This window comes from Schistocerca gregaria, chromosome 4 (genome assembly GCF_023897955.1).
Source record: "Schistocerca gregaria isolate iqSchGreg1 chromosome 4, iqSchGreg1.2, whole genome shotgun sequence".
Taxonomy (NCBI): Eukaryota; Metazoa; Arthropoda; class Insecta; order Orthoptera; family Acrididae; genus Schistocerca; species Schistocerca gregaria.
The window spans coordinates 490785804-490810272 of NC_064923.1; the positions used below are offsets into that span (position 1 = coordinate 490785804).

Genomic DNA, 24469 nt, shown 5'->3' on the forward strand with positions numbered 1-24469 from the left:
TTTTGCGTTTGTTTCTTTGGTTTGGCTTGCTTGTCATTAGTGGTGCTGCTCATGGTAGGTTTCCAAACCAAAATATAGTTTGGTATAGAACACGACTCTTTTGTGTCGTGTCACTCTCCCTGTTGTTTATGTGCGGTTTTTTCTTTCTTTGCAGCTTTGCTATCTACTGATTGGACACCTGATGGATCGTTAGTCATTTCTTTCGATCAGATTTTGACGTTTATTCCGGGTACGTGCTACTGTTCCCTGTTCTCTTTATTCTCGGTGTGCGGTGTAGTGCAGTGGTTAGCACACTCGACTCGCTCTCGGGAAGACGACGGTTCAAGTCCGCATCCAACCATCCTCATTTAGGATCTCCGCGATTTTCCTAAATTGCTGGAATAGTCCCTTCTAAAGGGCACTGCCGCTTTCCTTCCCGTTCTTTCCCTAATCCGAATTTGAGCTTCGTCTCTAATGACCTCGTTGTCGACGGGACGTTAAACACTAATCTCTTCCTCCTTTATTGTCGGTGTAGCGCAGGATTTGGTTGGAGTGGGGTTCAGGCTGATTTATTCAGCCGTGGGCTTACTTCGACAAACAAGATTTATTACGCAAGGATATCTTCCTCTATAGTAAACAAAATAGCAGTTTAACAAACTGAATTCAAATATATGGCCCAGTTAAAGTTCATGAATCATTGGGCATTATAAAAACATAATAACGAATTAAAATGTCTTCAGCTCAATAATAAACAATTTGAATTCAACACCACACCAGTAACACTAAAATTTGGCGCAACGACAAGAACACAATAAGTACATTATGAGCTTTTAGTCAGAACCAGCTTAATGTAAACAATAAAATCATAATACCTCAGACTTTATAATTGGGCATCCACACGTTTATAATAAAACCAGATACTGCCTCTACTGACCACTCACTCCACAAACTAGCAACATTACTGCCTACCAGCTGGAATACTGTCAAAGCAAAATAAGCAGTCATATTCTCCATATATATGTATACAACCTTGGATACGCTCACAGTATAATGATTACAAGCAGGATTTACCGGGCTCTCGTTTCGAGACAAAAGACAAACACGTTAAACCACAACATACATCACTGTGAACATAGTTCTTTCCTGTGGAATATGACTGGCAGAATCGTTACACCCACTGCTTGCATCCTTCACTGTATATTGCACACAGCTCAAAATCAAACCAAACAATCGAATTCTGCTGTCGATTTCCAAAGCACATGATTAGTACTCTTCTTGTAATACGGTACACCCTGCCTGTGGATCTTCTGCAATCGCCGCCCTCTCGCCTGAGAAAGACATAAATCGACTTCCTTGCCTGTTGTCTCCACAATCTGTGGCCACACCCCGTGTTACTAATTGTGGATTTAAAGTCCCGGCTTTTCGGCACACCGGCCCTGCACTCGTTAGCAGCTCGCACAACTGCTACCGGAGGCGGCTTTCTGTGACGTCACCGCATCTCCTACTCAGCTATCCACAGTTTCAAGTGCAGTTCGCTTCCATCAACTTCGGCTGCCGCCACCCAGTTTGACCACCTCTAGCTTAGACTGTTAGCGACACACTGCAGGCTACCGACCGCCCCACCTCGGTCATAGCGCTCGCTTTCGTGCGAAGTTGACTCGATGCGAGCGGAACAGGTGGCCGACCTCCCAAGTTTCGCGCCAAGACAGCTCACCTCGACACAGCGCTGAAGAGATAAAAGAAGGCATAAGTTGGGGCAATGCACAGTGTGAAGGAGCCGTGTACCACGTGACGCACCACCCAATAGCGCACTTTGCTGCGCCTGCCTGTTATGCGCTCACTGGGGTGCCTGTAAAAAAATTTTGTGTTGATTTTAGTGGAAATTTGGGTTTGGTGAGGTTACTGAGCCAGCCTAGGGTTCATTGTTGTTGCTGTTGTGGTCTTCAGTCCTGCGACTGGCTTGATGCAGCTCTCTATGCTACTCTATCCTGTCCAAGCTTCTTCATCTCCCAGTACCTATTGCAACCTACATCCTTCTGAATCTGCTTAGTGTAGTCATCTCTTGGTCTCCCTCTACGATTTTTACCCTCCACGCTGCCCTCCAATACTAAACTGGTGATCCATTGATACCTCAGAACATGTCCTACCAACCGATCCCTTCTTCTGGTCAGGTTGTGCCACAAACTTCTCTTCTCCCCAATCCGACTCAATACTTCCTCATTAGTTATGTGATCTACCCATCTAATCTTCAGCATTCTTCTGTAGCACCACATTTCGAAAGCTTCTATCCTCTTCTTGTCCAAACTATTTATCGTCCATATTTAGCTTCCATACATGGCTACACTCCATACAAATACTTTCAGAAATGAATTCCTGAGACTTAAATCTATACTCGATGTTAACAAATTTCTCTTCTTCAGAAACTCTTTCCTTGCCATAACCAGTCTACATTTTATATCCTCTCTACTTCGACCATCATCAGTTATTTTGCTCCCCAAATAGCAAAACTCCATTACTACTTTCAGTGTCTCATTTCCTAATCTAATTCTATCAGCATCATCCGACTTAATTCGACTACATTCCATTATACTCGTTTTGCTTTTGTTGATGTTCATCTTATATCCTCCTTTCAAGATACTATCCGTTCCGTTCGACTGCTCTTCCAAGTCCTTTGCAGTCTCTGACAGAATTACGATGTCATCGGCGAACGTCGAAGTTTTTATTTCTTCTCCACGGATTTTAATACCTACTCCGAATTTTTCTTTTGTTTCCTTCACTGCTTGCTCAATATACAGATTTAATAACATCGGGGAGAGACTATAACCCTGTCTCACTCCCTTCCCAACCACTGCCTCCCTTTCACGTCCCTCGACTCTTACAACTGCCATCTGGTTTCTATACAAATTGTAAATAGCCTTTCGCTCCCTGTATTTTATCCCTGCCGCCTTCAGAATTTGAAAGAGAGTATTCCAATCAACATTGTCAAAAGCTTTCTCTAAGTCTACAAATGCTAGAAATGTAGGTTTGCCCTTCCTTAATCTAGCTTCTAAGATACGTCGTAGGGTCAGTATTACCTCACGTGTTCCAAAATTTCTACGGAATCCATACTGATCTTCTCCGAGGTCGGCTTTATCAATTTTTCCATTCGTCTGTAAAGAATTCGCGTTAGTATTTTGCAGCTGTGACTTATTAAACTGATAGTTCGGTAATTTCCACATCTGTCAACACCTGCTTTCTTTGGGATTGGAATTATTATATTCTTCTTGAAGTCTGAGGGTACTTCGCCTGTCTCATACATCTTGCTCACCAGATGGTAGAGTTTTGTCAGGACTGGCTCTCCCAAGGCCGTCAGTAGTTCCAATGGAATGTTGTCTACTTCGTGGGCCTTGTTTCGACTCAGGTCTTTCAGTGCTCAGTCAAACTCTTCACGCAGTATCGTATCTCCCATTTCATCTTCATCTACAACCTCTTCCATTTCCATAATATTGTCCTCAAGTACATCGCCCTTGTATAAACCTTCTATATACTCCTTCCACCTTTCTGCCTTCCCTTCTTTGCTTAGAACTGGGTTGCCATCTGAGCTCTTGATATTCATAGACGTGGTTCTCTTCTCTCCAAAGGTCTCTTTAATTTTCCTGTAGGCAGTATCTATCTTACCCCTAGTAAGATAAGCCTCTACATCCTTACATTTGTCCTCTAGCCATCCCTGCTTAGCCATTTTGCACTTCCTGTCGATCTCATTTTTGAGACGTTTGTATTCCTTTTTGCCTGCTTCATTTACTGCATTTTTATATTTTCTCCTTTCATCAATTAAATTCAATATTTCTTCTGTTACCCAAGGATTTCTACTAGCCCTCGTCTTTTTACCTACTTGATCCTCTGCTGCCTTCGCTACTTCATCCCTCAAAGCTAACCATTCTTCTTCGACTGTATTTCTGTCAATTCCTGTCAATTGCTCCCTTATGCTCTCCCTGCAACTCTGTACAACCTCTGGTTCTTTTAGTTTATCCAGGTCCCATCTCCTTAAATTCCCACCTTTTTGCAGTTTCTTCAGTTTTAATCTACAGTTCATAACCAATAGATTGTGGTCAGAGTCCACATCTGCCCCTGGAAATGTCTTACAATTTAAAACCTGATTCCTAAATCTCTGTCTTACCATTATATAATCTATCTGAAACCTGTCAGTATCTCCAGGCTTCTTCCGTGTTTACAGCCTTCTTTTATGATTCTTGAATCAAGTGTTAGCTATGATTAAGTTGTACTCTGTGCAAAATTCTCCCAAGCGGCTTCCTCTTCATTTCGTACCCCCAATCCATATTCACCTACTATGTTCCTTCTCTCCGTTTTCCTACTACCGAATTCCAGTCACCCATGACTATTAAATTCTCGTCACCCTTCACTATCTGAATAATTTCTTTTATTACATCATACATTTCTTCAATTTCTTCGACATCTGCAGAGCTAGTTGGCATGTAAACTTGAACTACTGCAGTAGGTTTGGGGGACAAAAGCAAACGCAATAACTATTATGTTAACAAGGGACAGGGATAGTCTTTCGTGCATGTAAATTCTGCTAGGAAGAGTCAGAAGCAGAAACAGTGACCGGGTGTAGCGCTCTCCCCTCCGTTGCCAGTGAGCAAGATAGGCATCGACTGGAGTGTGAGGCATAGGACAGAGACAGAGAGCACACCGGCAACGCCGCAAGGTGTTCTGTCTCTTGGGCACAGAAAGCATCGCACTCCCACCTTATTAAGTGCACAGTACTGCAGCTGCTGCACAAACGCCGCTGAAACCTCCCTCTGGCCAAAGCACATGTCAGAGCAGCATGGGCATGGGCAGCATCCTACTTTAAAAAATTTAAATAATATTTCATAAAACACTTACATTACCAATATGCTATATTGGCATGATGGATGGGCAGGATGTACGAGGTGCCCCGAATTGTTAATTCATGGCAAATCGGATTGAGATTGTTGTTTTGTTTCCATATGGTAAGTGTGATTTGCTTCGGCCATGTGCTTCTGTGCACTGTCTTCTTCACTGATTCTGTGGAACCATCTTCCTGAGAAAAGCTTTCGTTCAGCGCATGCACAAACTAAGTGCCCTATAACTGCGCAGAAGACGAGGGTACTCCGTTTTGAATGACCACCATGTGTATGAGATGTACAACTCGATAACTGAAACATGTACCAAAATGTATATCCCGCAAGCGAATAAGCTACAGATAGTGACTCTGCAAACATTGACATGAACTGATTATGACAGTATGAGCAATAACTCAACAAATATTGTTGTTAAAAGTCAATAATTTTTACTAGAGTACCGAAAAAGAAATAGTCGCCTAAAGAAATGATCAACCAAAAGCAGACTGACGACTCACTGCTAGCAAAATACACTCCTGGAAATGGAAAAAAGAACACATTGACACCGGTGTGTCAGACCCACCATACTTGCTCCGGACACTGCGAGAGGGCTGTACAAGCAATGATCACACACACGGCACGGCGGACACACCAGGAACCACGGTGTTGGCCGTCGAATGGCGCTAGCTGCGCAGCAATTGTGCACCGCCGCCGTCAGTGTCAGCCAGTTTGCCGTGGCATACGGAGCTCCATCGCAGTCTTTAACACTGGTAGCATGCCGCGACAGCGTGGACGTGAACCGTATGTGCAGCTGACGGACTTTGAGCGAGGGCGTATAGTGGGCACGCGGGAGGCCGGGTGGACGTACCGCTGAATTGCTCAACACGTGGGGCGTGAGGTCTCCACAGTACATCGATGTTGTCGCCAGTGGTCGGCGAAAGGTGCACGTGCCCGTCGACCTTGGACCGGACCGCAGCGACGCACGGATGCACACCAAGAGCGTAGGATCCTATGCAGTGCCGTAGGGGACCGCACCGCCACTTCCCAGCAAATTAGGGACACTGTTGCTCCTGGGGTATCGGGGAGGACCATTCGCAACCGTCTCCATGAAGCTGGGCTACGGTCCCGCACACCGTTAGGCCGTCTTCCGCTCACGCCCCAACATCGTGCAGAGCGCCTCCAGTGGTGTCGCGACAGGCGTGAATGGAGGGACGAATGGAGACGTGTCGTCTTCAGCGATGAGAATCGCTTCTGCCTTGGTGCCAATGATGGTTGTATGCGTGTTTGGCGCCGTGCAGGTGAGCGCCACAATCAGGACTGCATACGACCGAGGCACACAGGGCCAACACCCGGCATCATGGTGTGGGGAGCGATCTCCTACACTGGCCGTACACCTCTGGTGATCGTCGAGGTGACACTGAATAGTGCATGGTACATCCAAACCGTCATCGAACCCATCGTTCTACCATTCCTAGATCGGCAAGTGAACTTGCTGTTCCAACAGGACAATGCACGTCCGCATGTATCCCGTGCCAACCAATGTGCTCTAGAAGGTGTAAGTCAACTACCCTGGCCAGCAAGATCTCCGGATCTGTCCCCCATTGAGCATGTTTGGGACTGGATGAAGCGTCGTCTCACGCGGTCTGCACGTCCAGCACGAACGCTGGTCCAACTGAGGCGCCAGGTGGAAATGGCATGGCAAGTCGTTCCACAGGACTACATCCAGCATCTCTACGATCGTCTCCATGGGAGAATAGCAGCCTGCATTGCTGCGAAAGGTGGATATACACTGTACTAGTGCCGACATTGTGCATGCTCTGTTGCCTGTGTCTATGTGCCTGTGGTTCTGTCAGTGTGATCATGTGATGTATCTGACCCCAGGAATGTGTCAATAAAGTTTCCCCTTCCTGGGACAATGAATTCACGGTGTTCTTATTTCAATTTCCAGGAGTGTATTTAATAAAACAAAAAAGGGTAAAAATGTAGAATAGTGGACAACATCGCTAATTAATGTAGTGACAATGTGAACATGTGTCACGTGGATATTATGTGTCAGTCCTCTGACAATCTTTTTGGGAATATTATTTACAAATAACATTTTCTTTCCCCTCTTTCGCGTCTTTTCGAAGTACTAAACCCTTGGTAAGTACTTGTAATTTAAATTTATTCTCTTCATGGGAATAGTTAGTGATTCCTCAAAGCTTCACAAGAACAGTTTTTAGTGAGATTTTTGTTCCCTCATCTGTCTCTTACAAAAATTTGAAGATATTGCGGGTGTCCACGTGTGACTGATAATGAAGAACTTTTTCTTCACCAGTGGTGGCCAAAAACTGCAGTGCCATGCTATATAGTAAAGAGATACCACTGATAGTCCCCGATAAGTTCAACCCGACATGTGACAGTGAGCTGAGGCGGCCGCCCTTCAAAACAACACTCATCGTTGACGACGATAATGCGACTCTGCGCTGGTTCCAACTTACACCGTCTAAACACGTTAATGTGACAATCTGTCAAAATTCTGACTAGCAGAACGGATTACTGCGAGACGAGCAGGAAGAGAGTCAATGAAGTTCTGGTACGTACCGCCGCTAGAGCTTTGGCACCGCTGCGGTAGGATTGTCGGCTGAGGGATCTATGGCGCGAACAGCCCAAGCGATGTAGTGTCACAGACTGGGTTTAAGTCTGGGATGTTTGGTGTACGGTAAACGCATCCTGCTGCCCTTCGAACTATGCTGGTAACTGCGAGCTGTGTGACACGTTGCATTGCTGTGCTGGTTGGACCGTGAATTTGTTTCCAAAACTTTTTCTTAAGAATTTACTTTATTTACTAGCGATTCATCAATAACATTAAAACACTTAACCACACTATGTGAGCGTGGAAGTAGTTGCCAGGGAGTAACTGATGAAATGAAAATCAAATCACTTTTAACAAATGGGAATTTTATTCCTAAAAGTCTTTTTTTTAAGAAACAGATTTAAAATTTTAAGCAGAAAGCACCCTCTAAATATCAATTTACAATTATTCAGAGGCAGAAAGGAACAAATTTTTGAGTGTATGCGTTTTCGGGCTGAGAACCTTGCCGCTCCCCTTTGACACGGCCGTAGTCACGGCCGCTCACAACAACCTCTGAAAGACTACACAGGCGCAAATCTGCAACACACCAGATTACCTTAAAGTAAAAGTTTTAACAATTCACATAAGCACACAACTATGTACCCCGTAGGAGGGATGGAAACGGTACAAAACGCTAAAACTAAAAATTAACTTTGCCACCGAAGGTGCAACTTGATTTTAAGCTCTAAGAAGAGTCTTACGGTGAAAGGGTGGCAACTTTATGTACTAAAATGATCATTTAAATAAAAGCCCATGAAATGCAATCTTATATCAAATTCTACAGGGTTGGCCAAACAAGTTAAGATGCTCTACAGTACACAGATACCGCCTCTCAAGATGATAGGCAAGATCAAAACATATTTCAGGAATTAAGGCCGTTACACTCCAAGCAATAAATTCCTTAACACGCCAAGTCCGACAAACATGACAGAGGCAGCTCCGAACGACAGACAGACACTAACTGCCTAACAAATGCGGACAAGAGACAGACGAGCAAGCTGGGGACGAGAGACTGGCCAAGAAAACAAGTAAAATTTAACAAGAGTAAATCACACAACCTATCACCAATCACTTCTAATAAACTGCGATTTCTTGGGAAGACCTGGCGCAGCACCCCCAAATCGCTCTCCCGAACCGTCGGCTGCCAGCCGCTTCAACGGACGCAGGAAGGCGCGCCGATCTCCTGTCTTTCCTGGTCCACACCAACCGACCGACTGCCCGCTGCTCCGCCCGCGACAACTGCTCCGTCACGACTGCCTTGCTGGTGCGTCTCCCACTCACCTCCAGACACACGGTGGCAGAAATATTGGCCCGGACCCAACCGTGCAGAGGAAACACCCATTGGCAAAACCAGGAAAGGACCGAGCCCAGCTCCACAAGGGGCCCTGAAGCGCTCGGAGAACCAGTTACACCACAGCGTCGCAGCTCGCACCGGCCAGACCGATGTCGTGGGTTGACTCCTGTTGCTCTCGTGTTGACCGCAAAAGCCACTACCCCTCGCTTTACGCCGCGGCCCACTGGACTGACGTGGTGACCTCACATGCGCCGACGCTCAAGACCGAGAAGTCATCTTGCGTCCCAGTGCGCGATCCAACCGCCAATGACCATTGCCTGAGCACACTCGAGCAGACTGGCGGCCTAACGCGCAGACTCAGATGCAGAAACTAAGCCCCGACCGGGCGACCACTCGCTGAGTTCCGTTACTGGCGAAGTGGAAAGACTCTCATTTTGCCAGCTTTAAAGGTTGATCCGAACGACAGACATACTGGTGCTCCGACTGAACCAAACTGACTGACTGACGCTGGCTGACCCAGACTGACCGACTCACCGACTCACACTGATGCGCCCCTTAAATGCACGTGAACAGGCAACCTTTCCCCTTTCCCACCAGAGGGAGACACGAAAGCTGCAACTGCCATAGCGGTGCCACCGCCAGAAACGGAGGGCGACTGCTTCACTCAACGCGCTGCGGCGCGCTCTTCAGAATATCAATTTTTACCATGGCTCACTGGTAAATGTCACTGTGCCGAGGAAAAACAAACTGCATGTAGGGGTGCACATCGTCCCCAAGGACAGACACTTACTTATGTTCATCCATTGTGCCTTCAAGGAGGACGAGATCTCCCAGGTAATGCCACGAAAACATTCCCTAGGCCATAAAGCATCACCGGCCTGCACCTTCTGATGATTGCTGCAGCATGTTTCTTTCAAACGTTTCACGCCGTACACACCAATGGTCATCTGGCCGATGGAGCATAAAAAATGATTCATCTGAAAAGATCGCCACTCAGTGGACGTTCAGTTGCGTTACTGGTGTGCAAATCCCGGCCTTCGTTGCCGACGAACAGCAGTCAGCACGCATCCACGAACCAGACGTTGAGGAGACACTGTTGGCAGCACCTTGGTTGATCTGGGCAGTTAGATGCTCAACAGTTGCACATCTGTTCGTCCATACACATCTCCGTAGCCGTCGTTCACCCGTCACCTACGGACCGTGATGAACTATAGCTCCCTCAACGCCGGTTTTGGATAGCGCCATTTCGTCATGCATGGTATATGTTAACCAGCGTGGCATAAGAACAATTTACAGACTTTACCGTTTCAGAAGGGCTTCCACCGATGCCCCGAAGGTTAATGATGATGCGCTTTCCGACGTCAGATAAACCGTTCCATTCCCGCATTACGACAACGCTTCAAACACCCTCCACTGCCAATGCTGTCACCTGCCTGATGTGAGTAGTTATTTCACGTTGACTTGGAACATAGGCGATCACAATAATGTGACACGACGTGCATTTTGTGCGAGCTTTACATCTTGTACCAATGGACTTCAATTGTCCGTTCACGCGGCTGTTGATTGATTACCTGTAGCAATTTGTGCGTCGATTAGTCTGGCACTTTGTTCAAAATTCCTGTGTGTTACTGCTGATTTATTTTTGTGTTAGTATATTTATTTTGCGAACATGTAGCCTTCAAATGATTGGTAGAACTACAGATCACACACGATTACGGCTGGACATCATAAAATTAATCCCTCAAATCGTTGAACCATTACACGGGGTTATTCATAAGTACATCTCATGGTTCAGCAGATGACTGCACGGAAACTGCACGTCATACAGACAATAGAGACTAATCGTGTATAGAGCTTATTTCCAAAATTTTAATTCACATTGCAGATAATCAATATGGGCACCGTCTTGACGTAGCAAATGTCAGTATGATAGTCCAATTCTTGCTATACACGTCCATACCAGTCATGGTCGACATCATCGACCCCATTAATTATCCTTCCTTGCAACTCTTACAAATTAAGTGACAGTTGAGGCAAGAACACTCTATCTTCGACATAACCTCATAATAATAAAACACATGTCGAGTGACTGTGGGGCCACTGGAGACAAGCACTTGCAGTCTAGTGCTGAGATGGCTCGGCATTGAGGTACTCACAAACGTCTGAAAGTTAGTGTGGTGGAGCACCGTCTTGTTGACAAATTAAGTCTCTACTCTCTTCCTGTAATTGTAGCAAAATTCATTGCTCCTCTGTGTCGAGGTACACTAAACCAGTCACAGTTAACTCTGAAAATAATTATGGCCCATTTACTTTTGAAGACGAAATGTTAAAAAAGACGTTAACTTTAGTTGAATTGCGAATGTGTTTCACAATCTTTTGTGTATATTCTGTGCCCAAAAGACGAACGTTACAATTATTCACCTTTCTAGACCCATGAAACATGGCTTCGCTACTGAAAACCAACTTCTGTGAAAAATTGTCTTCCTCCAGCAGCTGCTGCAGGTCACTGCAAAAGACAGTGCAAAACTCGTGGTCCACAGTAGTCAGAGCAGGTAAAAACTGTAGCTGATGTGGTTTTACATGCAGACGATAACGTAGAAAGCGCCAGACAGTTGGTCGCGGTATCTAAAGTTCTCTGCTCATGCCATTCGAATATTACAAGGTCTTTTCCCCCCTCTCATCTTCGTTAATTTACATTTAGAGCAAGCTGTTATTCAACACGACAAATAGAAATTTTGTCGAAGTCATCCTTACTGTACACCACACTGCCTCAGTAGTCGCAGGTTGCTGCTCACCCTGTCCGTCAAACCGTTGAAGGTTGTCACTGCGTGCTTCGTACTTCATACAACTACGTACGTATCTCAATTTGTTACTGTTAGCTTTACAGATGTTATAACAGAATAATTCATGCCACAAGTGAGGACACTGTAGCTAAATTCACCACTCAGTATCAGCTTTATTTTCAACTAGAACATTCCAAAAACTCTTTCAGCACTTATTTAATTTACGCAAAGAAGTGATTTTGCTGGTGTAAGGCCTACACGTAAATCTAGCTTAATATCTGCGATAAGTCACTCCATAAAGTGCTTGATTTCACATTTAGATTGCAGTAAATTTTATGTGTTTCATGTGATATGTAAAATATCCACTGTAAGTGCTGCTATCAAGATACGAGAACTATCTTCTAGGTATCCTTTCTACATGATGTAACAAGGAAATTATAGAGGTTACTGTGCTTAAAGTTGCAATAGGGAGGAAGCTACATTGCAGGTCTTCCACCTAGGCGTGCCGTTCAGTGTGGGAGTTCCAATTTAAAATAACCCTTAACACGAAATCTGTTATGTAATGTAGTTTTTAGTAACACAGAACCTCATTACAGTCGACATTCATCGTGAATTTTGTGCTATATATGAAATGAATGAGTTGGGCGAAGGTGTTTCACGTCAGTGATGTCGTTTCCCGTGTGCTGATATGAAACTTTGTAGCAGATGAAAAATGTAAAGGTGTGACGGCGGGTCGTGACATGTGCTTGGATAGCTGAGCTCTTTCTCACAAAAGGCGAAGGCCCCACACTCCAGACGCGGTCCGGCATAAAGATTTAATTTGCTAGGAAGTTTCAGTGGTGTCGTCAGTGAACTGATGAATGTGCATAAATGATGACAAAAGTGCCAATTCGTCAGTGGTCAGCAACGAACTGATACATAAAATTTATGGATAAATTCATGATAATCGCCGTTTTACGATGCATTTATTGTACGGCAAGTTTCTGAAAATTTCTCAGCTGGGGTCTCTTTCTGTGAGATCGTGACTAAACATTACAGAACAACAAGTTTTATGTTCGCTGGTACCAAATATTTTCGGTTTTATGGAGATGAATTTCGTCAACTTGTTAGGAGTTGGATGATGATTATGAAAAGATGATAATGTTCCATTCCAGTGAAATGAAGAGTAATTAAATTTTCATTATTAAATAATAAGATTAATTTACCTAACTGATGACAATGTAATTGTTTTTGAGAGTTCTTACTGACAAAGCAGCTTATGACCTTGACATGAATTTTAAAAAGAATTGTTCATGAGCCCAGTAATTAGGTTTGTTGGACCTTTAAATTCTTATATCATCTGAGTTCATGCTGGTGTGAGCCAAATCGATTTCTGTCCTAAGTTGTATATACCCATATTAGTTCAAAAGGACAATAAGGCTAGAATATTTCTATATTCTGGATTAGAAATAATTAATTACTATTTTCACAGATGAATGTGTTGAATTCAGACTACATTTATATACACTTTACCTACAAATAGTATTGATACTTTATGATTTATTTACATTTATTTTAATTTTTCTACTTTTAGTTATTTGTGTTTTAACTAGTGTAGCTCTTTTAACTCTGTTACAGCGAAATGTTTCATGTTATATTCAGCTCCAAAAGTGTCCTAGTGAGGTAGGCTTTTTTGGGTTCCTCAACCGCTTAGTGATGCAATTGAATTAGTTTATAATGAGTAACTTGTTACTATTATAACAAATTATTTGTTTTGTTATTTTTCTCCTGTTTCTAAATTGATACTTTCTTTTACTGTTTATGTAATTCTTCCCTGTTTAACTTATGTGTGTTCATTTTTAGATTTTTTATGATCTACTGGATTAGGTCTTTATACTGTTATATTACTTGGTAGTTCATTAAATTCAAATTATTCTTTATTAAGTTCTTTATGTTCTGTTGCTCAAACTATTTTGTATGAAGTTAAATTAGCTTTGGTGTTGTTGTCTTTATTTAAACTGATTATTTTAATATTTATTATTTAATAAACTATATACTTTATTGTTGATTTATTGTTCCTTCCTTTCCTTTAGCTTCAGTTTGGTTTGCTACATCTTTAGCTGAAACTAATTGTGCTTCTCTTGATTTTGCTGATGGGATATCTTAATTATCTTCAGGATTTAACATTGTGTAGGTGGGTTTACCTTCATTTTTTGGCCAAATATATCACAATTATTTTTATAAGTTTACTAATAGCTCTGATTTTTAAATTGATTTATATCTTTTTGTGCTTCATATTAAGATTCCTATTATATTTTTTGTTTTATTAGAGTTTGAGGAACTTTACCTTTGTACATTAGGGAAACTTATCATACTCAGCTTGAAAGAGCTTTTTGTACCTTTTCTTTAATCTTTTTATTTTCCTTATTGGTTGAAAAGTTGTATTGATTTCTTTTACCTAGTGACCTTTTCTAAGAATTAAAAAGTTAATACAAGAGTTAAGCTTCTAGCATTTTGTTTTAAAAATAACTATTTTATCTGATCTAATTTAGTTAGTATTTATTCCTTAATTTATTTATTTCATACATTTGTTATATGAACATTAATTAGGAAATAGGTAAAATAAATTATTTTTAGAACTATTCCTGTTATATGATAAAATCCTTGAACTGGTAATTTCCAGTTCATGTTAATAAAGATATTTCAAAATAAGATTTAAATAACTGGATAAAATTGATTACCTTAGAGTAGTGTTTTATTATAAAATAGTAAAATTATTAAATTCTACCTGATAGAAATAAAGCAGTAACACATCTTAATTTATTTGGAATGGTGTTTGAATGGTGTTTTATTATAAAATAGTAAAATTATTAAATTCTGCCTGATAGAAATAAAGCAGTAACACATCTTAATTTATTTGGAATTGATCGTTAAATGGCATAAGAAAATAAGAAGGATCATTCTGATGGAATAAGTACTGGTGTTACAAGAGGATTTGATGGTACAAAATTATCTGGATCTCTTAGAAGATCTGCATTTACGTGTATATTTTGCAATTCACTGTTGTGTGCCTAGCAGAAAGTTCATCAAACTACTTTCACACTATTTCTCTACCATTCCACTCTTGAATAGTGTGCAGGAAAAACGAACACTTAAACCTTTCTGTGTGAGCTCTAATTTCTCTTATTATATTATAATGATCATTTCTCCATATGTAGGTTGGCGTTGACAAAATATTTTCGCATTCAGAGGAGAAAGTTGGAGATTCGAATTTCGTGAATAGGTCTCACCGCAACGAAAAACGGCTTTGTTTCAGTGATTACCCCCACAATTCACGTATCATATCCATGACACTGTCTCCTCCACTTCGCTAAAAATACAAAACGAGCTGCTCTTTTTTGTACTTCTTCGGTGGTTGCCAACAATCCTATCTGGTAAGGACCCCTTATCGCACAGCAATACTCTAGGAGAGGATGTTCACACATAGTCATATGCAGATCACTAGTGTTCCGCAGTCTGAAATTTGGGAATTTCGACTACGTAGCACGCCACGAAGAATTCTTCAGCCCATCAAAAGTAAGTCACAAAACTATATCACATTCTCAAAACTTCCGGAAACGTTGCTCACACCAGATCTCGTCACTTTCCGAAACACTCTGCTTCTCAACAAAATTTCTAGTATTCAGAATTATAGGTTATCACATTACGAAAGCCGAATTAGCGTTCCTCGAGATGAGCGCGCGTAAATCTCTCTATATTTGAAAACGCCATCGTTCTCTAATCTGATTGGTTGAAAGATACTGTCGTAGCCAATCAGTTACATAGTAGTTCTCAGCAGTACGATAACTTCCTTCCTTGTCCAAACCCTCATATCGGAACTTACTTTAATTATTTTCCAAATTTAAGATTTTTGAAAAGTAAATAAACGAAAAATAATCTCATTTTCACTAGACTTAAGGACAGAAGTTAATGGTATCATATCATGCATGTACTTGATTGCTCGACTGCATAATATGATACACGCACTCATTGGTCACAACTTATTAACGAATTTCAAGACTCATGCACGACATACAAGTTTTATTTATCCACGCTCTGTGATAGCAAAACAGATGAAAATAATAATGTCAGACAACTGAACACAGTAGTTACTGTTTGAAAACTGAAGCTTTACGTACTTTTTACTTTTATAAATAAAATACTGTTTAATTAAATATTTAGAGACAAAATGCTTAGTTGAAGCCATCGTATGATGCTCAGGGAAAAAGTTGTCCCACTTAAAGACGTGCCATATGTGACGCCACAACTGCCGCAAATGGATGGCGCGAGTGTAGACGCGATATCTGATCAGTTTGATACAGCTATGTGTGTAGCGAATCTGGAAGCACGTCACGAGTTAATCGGCTTCGAATGTGGTCTGATAATCTGTGCAAGTGTTCGGCGCTCGGACGCCACGTCGCCTCCGTAGAGCCAACGGTCTGATGGTAGTGAGATCGCCTTCGATTTGAATGTAGGGTGCCACGATCGTATTTCTACCAAGACCACATTTCCGCCACGACTTCACGAAGAGAAATACACAGTTTAGATATCAGCACGCCTGTCCATGAATTCTGGCTGGTCAGTATGTAAATAACATAGTGGATAATGTCGGATTCTTGTGGCGTTTCGCAGATGATACTTTTTCGTAGAGAATGTTTGACTATTAGAAGAATACATGAAACGGCGGGAAGAGGGCAATGAAACTAGCAAGTAATCCTAATCAACACAGGTCTAGAAACCAGTGTTTTACCGGTCACGGTAGCATTTACCACCAGGCCATTTACTGGTCGTGTGTACCTTCATTTCCCCAACACAGGCTAATCGAATATTTAGAAGATATTCTTTATGGGGAAAAGGTGCGTATGTTGTACATACATGATTTTGAACCTGCACTTCCATGTAGTTGTTCGGGATTAAGTAGCGCAAATCGTCGACAACAACTGTGCTGCTAGTACTTAACTAAAACCATGGGCTCCTAAAATCGGCAGTCTTTCTCCTGTCCTCCACGATGACCTCCTGCTTACGTATCTCCGGTGAAATGCCTTGCGAAATTTGTCAGTTGTTGTGGCTGTTTCCCTTGAATACTTTCCGTAAGTAGCTCGGTTCGTGTGACAAGTTTTCAGTGTCAAAAACGCCTAGTGTTGGATGTCCCAAGATCCTCAAAACAGAGCATTTGTGTACTAGCTGGTAGTGTGCACATACCGGTGCGTATGCGTGGGTTTCCGGTGAACACTGTGAATGAGACGCCCACTTGGTTCTCGGCTGACAAGTATATCAAGAAACAGTAAGACACCAACCACCTCTAACTCCATCGTGAACTAACGTGGTCATAGTAGTCTGAAAGCCCATGGATATTTCATCATTTGGTGGGGTTAGAAGCTCGAGAAAATTGTATTAGTTTCTGTCGCTTTTAGGTCATGCATTGTCCCAAATATTCCTCCTTTTGAGCCGAGTTCTTTTTGTCAGATGTCTACGCGAAGCGGAAACAAGACTCTAGAAATCACACAACGGACTCTTGTCTGAATTTTCATGGTCAAATAGAAAGTGCGACATCGACAGATAGGCCATCAAAGTGACCAGAGTGGGGTTTAATTCACCAAAAAATGCTTAATTGCTTGAAAGTATTGAGGATGATTAAGAAAAACATAATTAGTGATTTAATGGAAAATTAAACAATGAATTTTCACAATGAAACGAAGAGTGGGAAATGGGCTGATGTGTTCAAATTGACCTGCGTCAGGTCTAGTTTACTAATAAAGGTTTAATTGCTTGAAAGTAATCAGGGTAATTAAGGGAAATTTAATTAGTGATTTGAGGGAAAATAAAAATATGACACGAACAACTGATAGATGGAGTGTCAAAAAGTTCTTTTCTTCTGTTTTTACCTGTTTAGTGCATAAAATGTTACAATGGTATTACATTTAACCGTCAATTAAAAATAAAAGAATTAAGAAAACACTGTTAAAACGCTTTTTCAAATGATTTGTCTAAAAGAGAGACATAAAATAGATTAGAGAAACATTTGACGTACTATTGAATGATGCTCGGTATCATGTAAAACAACGGTTGAAAGTTCAATGATTAATTTAGAATATCATAATTTTAAAGAGTACTGGAGGATATTTGTATGGTGTATTATGTAAACCATGCTGTCACATTTGCTGTACACGTGAGTACCATTCAACGGCTCTCCAAATGGTTCTCTGATCTATTTTATTTCTCACTTTTAGACAAATCACTTCAAGAAACTTTTGACCTTTTTTCCTCCAAAATTTTTATTATTTTATATTTTGCCTCATTAATAAGTTTCCTTAACTATACGAATGGTAGCTATATCCAAGTCAAATTAGACCAGATTTTGACTTTTAGGGGTAAAATTAGCAATAAGCTGGATTTTTGCAGAGGCCTTTCTTATACCATTATGAACAACATACTAACAGTCACCACCGATCGAGGTGGAGCTTCGTTCGCCAAATCTAAAATGGCGACAAAAATCACCTTTTCCCATTTTTATGGAAAACGGTTGCATTTTTGAACAAAATACTTCAGAAAAAAATTAGAGAACACAAATTTATTTACAAAAAAGGTTCTATGTACTGTCATCGTAGGATTAACGCTTTGACCACAAAGGCCTTGTATTTGACATCTTCATACGAAACAGAGTAATGTTTGTGATGCTGCTGAAACTTTTGTTGCGGTTCTCTTTGTTTCCTCCAGCTAGCATATTGAGATGAGGCCATCACGTATCCAGAGGAATGATGAAAATAAAGCTTAAGTTTCCCAGTGGCTCTCTCATCACCCGCAATTCCCAAATCAAATGTTGCTGATGTCAATGACAGCCAGTCTTTTGGGAGGCGAAACAATGAACTGAAATCGTGCCTTTGAAGTAGGACAGAATCTAATGAGCAATATTGTTAGTAAAAAAGTAAAAGAGCTGAAACTGAGACGTTCTAATCGTTTTCTGTCATTAGCTGCTATAAATTGTGCAGTGAAGATTCATAACAAAACTATACCTGCTGGTCCTCTGTCTTTGTTCCAGATAATATGTATCATCAAAACAAGTGTTGAAGAAAACATGTGATGAAGAAATTTAGGGGTACTTCGAATACGAGCTGACACCATATCTATTGTCTATATTTACTGAAAGTGGAATGCACAAAATGCGGTAATTTTCCCTTTGTACGATTTTTGAATTTGTGAAGAATGAACACTTTAATTTAGGAAATTGTGTTTATGTGACTGATGGCAGCATCTTATAGTACCGTGTCATTTGGAAGCAAAGGGAAATGTCTAGTGTCGTATGCGGGGAAAAAACATCTCTAACATTCAGCACCACCACGAACCTAACACTATTGTTGTCTTTGATGGGTATTCGAGGAGTATTGGTAGTACGAAGATAGCGGAACGGCAGAGGAGAACCACTATGAAGCACTCAGCGTAACAGGCCGTCACTGAAACTATGACAGTTCCGCTAAGTCAGGATAAGTCCTTAGTAAATAATACAAACGAAAGGCAATTCACAACCGTGGTATCTGAAAAACTTGAACAGCGAGAGATCAAAGTGAGACTAACAAAGGATGATGCCGATACGTTACCAGTTAAGGAGAGCAGCTGAGATCACGAAAACTAACCAAGTTGATAAAGTTTTTGTTATTGTAGGAGAGATGCAGATTTATTGGTTTTGACTGTAGTGTTAACTAATACTCAGAAAGACTTTACTTTGCTTAAAACAGGAAAGGAAAACAAGGAACTAACATTATACTCATCACAAGAACTTCAAGCAAATGAGACCTTCCAGGAAGGTATATTGTTCCTCCATGTCTTCAGGAGATGTGACACTAGAATGACGTGAAAAGGAAAAAGAAAATCCTAGGAGTAATGAAGAAATGTAAATATTTGGCACCTGCAGCGTCAGTGTTCAAGAATCCCAGTGCGTAACGTCAAACCATTTTTGAGTCCGGCTATATATGGTTTATGACGCTGTATGAGGCTTCTGTCAATGAAATCTATCTGCATAGGTCGTGGTACCACCGCTTTGTAACATCAGCGACTAGGAATAAAGTGAATCGTTGGTCAACTCCCCCAAACAGAGGACGTTGCCAGACAAGACTCCTACACTTTTGACTTTCGACGTACCCTTTTTTGTCATTCTGGAGACTCGAGCTGGAAATTCTACATCTACATCTACTTTTATACTGCGCAAGCCACCCAACAGTGTGTGGCGGAGAACACTTTACGTGCCACTGTCATTACCTCCTTTTCCTGTTCCACTCGCGTATGGTTCGTGGGAAGAACGACTGCCGGAAAGCCTCCGTGCGCGCTCGGATCCCTCTAATTTTACATTCGTGATCTCCTCGGAAGGTATAAGTAGGGGAAAGCAATAAGCAATATACTCGGTACCTCATCCAGAAACGCACCCTCTCGAAACCCGGACGGCAAGTTACACTGCGATGCAGAGTCTTGAAGAGTCTGCCACTTGAGTTTGTTAAACATGTCCGTAACGCTATCACGCTTACCAAATAACCCTGTGACGAAACGCGCCGCTCCTCTTTGGATCTTCGCTATCTCCTCTGTCAACCCGACCTGGTACAGATCCCACACTGATGAACAATACTCAAGTATAGGTCGAACGAGTGTATTGTAAGCCACCTCCTTTGTTGATGGACTACATGTTCTAAGGACGCTCCCAATGAATCTCAACCTGGCACGCGCGTTACCAACAATTAATTTTATATGATCATTCCACTTCAAATCTTTCCGTACGCATAGTCCCAGATATTTTATAGAAGTAACTGCTAGCAGTGTTTGTTCCGCTATCATATATCAAAGGATCCTTCTTTCTATGTATTCGCAATTCATTACATTAGTCTGTGTTAAGGGTCAGTTGCCACTCCCTGCACCAAGTGCCTATCCGTTGCAGATCTTCCTACATTTCGCTGCAATTTTCTAATGCTGCAACTTCTCTGTATGCTACAGCATCATCAGCGAAAAACCACATGGAACTTCCGACACTATCTGCTAGGTCGCAACCATTGTCCTTTTAAATGCGTAAAGGTGTTTTTTTTCTGACACCAATAATATGTGAACATCGTATTTTAAATCGTTATTTCAATTTTTTAAATACTGGTGTTCTGTGTATATGTTTTATGATTAGCTGTTACCAGTACGGTTCAATAGATCAAAGTAACGTAACAAAGAATCGCTCGAAATATTGTTTACAATGTTGTTGTTGTTGTGGTCTTCAGTACTGACACTGGTTTGATGCAGCTCTCCTTGCTACTCTATCCTGTGCAACCTGCTTCATCTCCCAGTACCTACCACAACCTACCCTACTGCAAACTACATCCTTCTGAATCTGTTTAAAGTATTCGTATCTTGGTCTCCCTCTGCGATATTTACCCTCCACGCTGCCCTCCAATGCTAAATTCGTGATCCCTTGATGCCTCAGAATATGTCCTACTAATCGATCCCTTCCTCTAGTCAAGTTGTGCCACAAATTTCTCTTCTCTCCAATTCTATTCAGTACCTCCTCATTAGTTATGTGATCTACCCATCTAATCTTCATCATTCTTCTGTAGCACCACATTTCGAAAGCTTCTATTCTCTTCTTGTCCAAACTAGTTATCGTCCATGTGTCACTTCCATACATGGCTACACTCCATACAAATACTTTCAGAAACGACTTCCAGACACTTAAACCAATACTCGATGTTAACAAATTTCTCTTCTTCAGAAACGCTTTTCTTGCCATTGCCATTCTACATTTTAAATCCTCTCTACTTCGACCATCATCAGTTACTTTGCTCCCCAAATAGCAAAACTCCTTTACTACTTTTTAGTGTCTCATTTGCTAATCTAATTCCCTCAGCATCATCTGACTTAATTCGACTACATTCCATTATCCTCATTTTGCTTTTGTTGATGTTCATCTTATACCCTCCTTTCAAGACACTGTCCATTCCGTTCAACTGCTCTTCCAAGTCCTTTGCTGTCTCTGACAGAATTACAATGTCATCGGCGAACGTCGAAATTTTTATTTCTTCTCCATGGATTTTAATACCTACTCCGAATTTTTCTTTTGTTTCCTTTACCGCCTGCTCAATATACAGATTGAATAACATCGGGGATAGGCTACAACCCTGTCTCACTCCCTTTCCAACCACTGCTTCCCTTTACGTGCCCCTCGACTCTTATAACTGCCATCTGGGTTCTGTACAAATTGTAAATAGCCTTTCGTTCCCTGTATTTTACCCCTGCCACCTTTAGAATTTGAAAGAGAGTATTCCAATCAACATTGTCAAAATCTTTCTCTAAGTCTACAAATGCTAGAAATGTAGGTTTGCCTTTCCTTAATCTTTCTTCTACGATAAAGCGTAAGGCCAGTATTGCCTCACATGTTCCAACATTTCTATGGAATCCAAACTGATCTTCCCCGAGGTCGACATCTACCAGTTTTTCCATTCATCTGTAAAGAATTCGGGTTAGTATTTAGCAACTGTGACTTATTAAACTGATAGTTCGGTAATTTTCACATCTTTCAGCACCTTCTTTCTTTGGGATTGGAATTATTATATTCTTCTTTAAGTCTGAGGGTATTTCGCCTGTCTCATACATCTTGCCGACCAGTTGGAAGAGTACTGCCATGGTTGTCCCTCACAAGGCTATCAGTAGTTCTAATGGAATGTTGTCTACTCCCGAAGCCTTGTTTGGACTTAAGTCTTCCAGTGCTATGCCAAATTATTCACCCCTTCTCTTCTCCTCTACATCCTCGTCCATTTCCATAATATTGCCCTCAAGTACATCGCCCTTGTATAGACCCTTTATATACTCCTTCCACCTTTGTTTTCTCCAAAGGTCTCTTTAATTTTCCTGTAGGCAGTATCTATCTTATCCCTAGTGAGATAAGCCTCTACATCCTTACATCCTCTAGCCATCCCTGCTTATCCATTCTGTACTTCCTGTCTAGCCATTTTGCACTTCCTGTCGATCTCATTTTTGAGTCGTTTGTACTCCTTTTTGCCTGCTTCACTTACTGCGTTTTTATATTTTCTCCTTTCATCAATTAAATTGAATATTTCTTGTGTTACCCAAGGATTTCTACTAGCCCTTGTCTTTTTACCTACTTCATCCTCTGCTGCCTATACTACTTCATCCCTCAAAGCTACCCATTTTGTTCTTTTGTTATTTCTTTCCCCCATTCCTGTAAATTGTTGCCTTATGTTCTCCCTGAAACTCTGTACAACTTCTGGTTCTTTTGGTTTATGCAGGTCCCGTCTCCTTAAATTCCCACCTTTTTGCAGTTTCTTAAGTTTTAATTTACAGTTCATAACCAGCAGATTGTGGTCAGAGTCCACATCTGCCCCTGGAAATGTCTTACAATTGGACACAATGAACCGGCAATATACCCGTGGACTGTTAGAGCAACAAATACGCCGAGAGAAACTGAAGAATCGCTCGAAATATTGCTTACAATAGGGCGTCGATATTATTTCGTTCGTGTGCTGCTGTAGTTCAGGGACTAGCCGCTAATGTGGCGCCTCCGGTGCGCAGGTAACGCGCTGCTGGTGAGCGTGGCGCTGGCGGACCTGCTGGTGACGGGCCTGGTGATGCCCGCGTCGTCGGTGGTGATCCTGGCGGGGCTGCCCGACGCGCCGGCCGTGTGCCGGCTGCAGTGGGCCGTGGCGGCGCTGAGCTGCCTGGTGACGGTGCTGTCGCTGGCGGCGGCCGCGTGCGAGAACAACGCGCGCCTCTGCCTGCCGCGCGAGCGCCACGCGCGCCTGTGCACGCGCGCGCGCGTCACGGCCGCCGTGCTGAGCATCTGGGCGGCGGCGGTGGGCGCGGTCGCGCTGCAGACGGCGCTGGACGCGGCGCCGCTCTACTGCCGGCCGCCGCGGCCCGGCCCGCGGCCGCCGGGGCCCGGCGCGCTGCCCTACCACGTGGCCTGCGGCGCGCTGCTGCTGCTGCTCGCCTTCGCGTGGCACGCGCGCACCGCCCTGCGCGTGCGCGCGCTGCGCTCGCGGCCCAGCTTCAAGCCCGCCGTCACCTTCGCCTGGGACTACGCGCTCGCCAAGACGAACGCCTACTCGGCGGCGCTCTTCGTCGTCTTCTGGGCGCCGTTCGGCGTCGCGCTGGTGGTGTCGGCGGCGCGTGGCGGCCGCGGCGTGCCCGCGCGGCTCGTCTACAACCTGGCGTGGTTCGCGCTCAGCAAGTCCTGCGTCAACAGCCTGCTCTACTGCTGCACCAACCGCCACTTCCGCAACGCCTACGTCAACCTGTTCCACTACTGCTGCTGCAAGACGACCGTGTCGTTCTCCCGCCGCCAGAGGGCGGCCGGCGCGGCCGTCGTGGGCGGCTCGCTCGGGGACGCGGCGCGGCCGTCCGGCGACGTGCGGGTGCACATCATCCCCGGCTACAACATGTACTCCTACACGAGCCCGCAGCGCGCCCGCGAGCTCTGCAAGACCGCTTCCGGCATCAAGCGCTCGGCCGGCTCCTGTCGGCCGGGGGGCAGCGGCGCAGGGCGCACCAACGGCCGCGACGTCTACGAACTCTGAAGCCGCTACCGCTCCGGCCGCTCTCCTGCCGTTCTCATGCCGACCGGTGCGTCCAGCAGACAGCTGACTTTTTCGTCTGCCGTTAAATGCGCTCGGTTTGCAGTATTCTCAGCAGTCCTACACGGGGACGTGTCTCGCCGTAGCGCGTGTGAGGCACAGAGGCCCCTTCTGAATTACATTCCGAAATTGTTACGAGGCGCCTGACAAATCGTTCAGCGATCAGTTGGCGGTTATTGATGGCGTGACTGTCGATGAAAGAGGTCTGTGGCAGGCTACAGATCGACCCCACTCACATTGCTGATACGGGATGAAATATCGGCGTACATATCTCGTGCTAACTCACCAACACTATATTACCCCCCAAT

General features: G+C 43.1%; 1 protein-coding gene across 1 annotated transcript in view; it reads left to right on the forward strand.

Moving 5' to 3' along the window:
* The window catches only part of LOC126267778 (alpha-1A adrenergic receptor-like), a 245764-nt gene extending 221660 nt beyond the window's left edge, over positions 1 to 24104 (forward strand). Inside the window, exon 4 of the mRNA XM_049973082.1 lies at positions 23101 to 24104. Within this exon, the coding sequence (XP_049829039.1) occupies positions 23101 to 24104 (1004 nt within the window). The remainder of the gene's footprint in view (positions 1 to 23100) is intronic.
* The last annotated feature ends 365 nt before the right edge of the window (positions 24105 to 24469 follow it).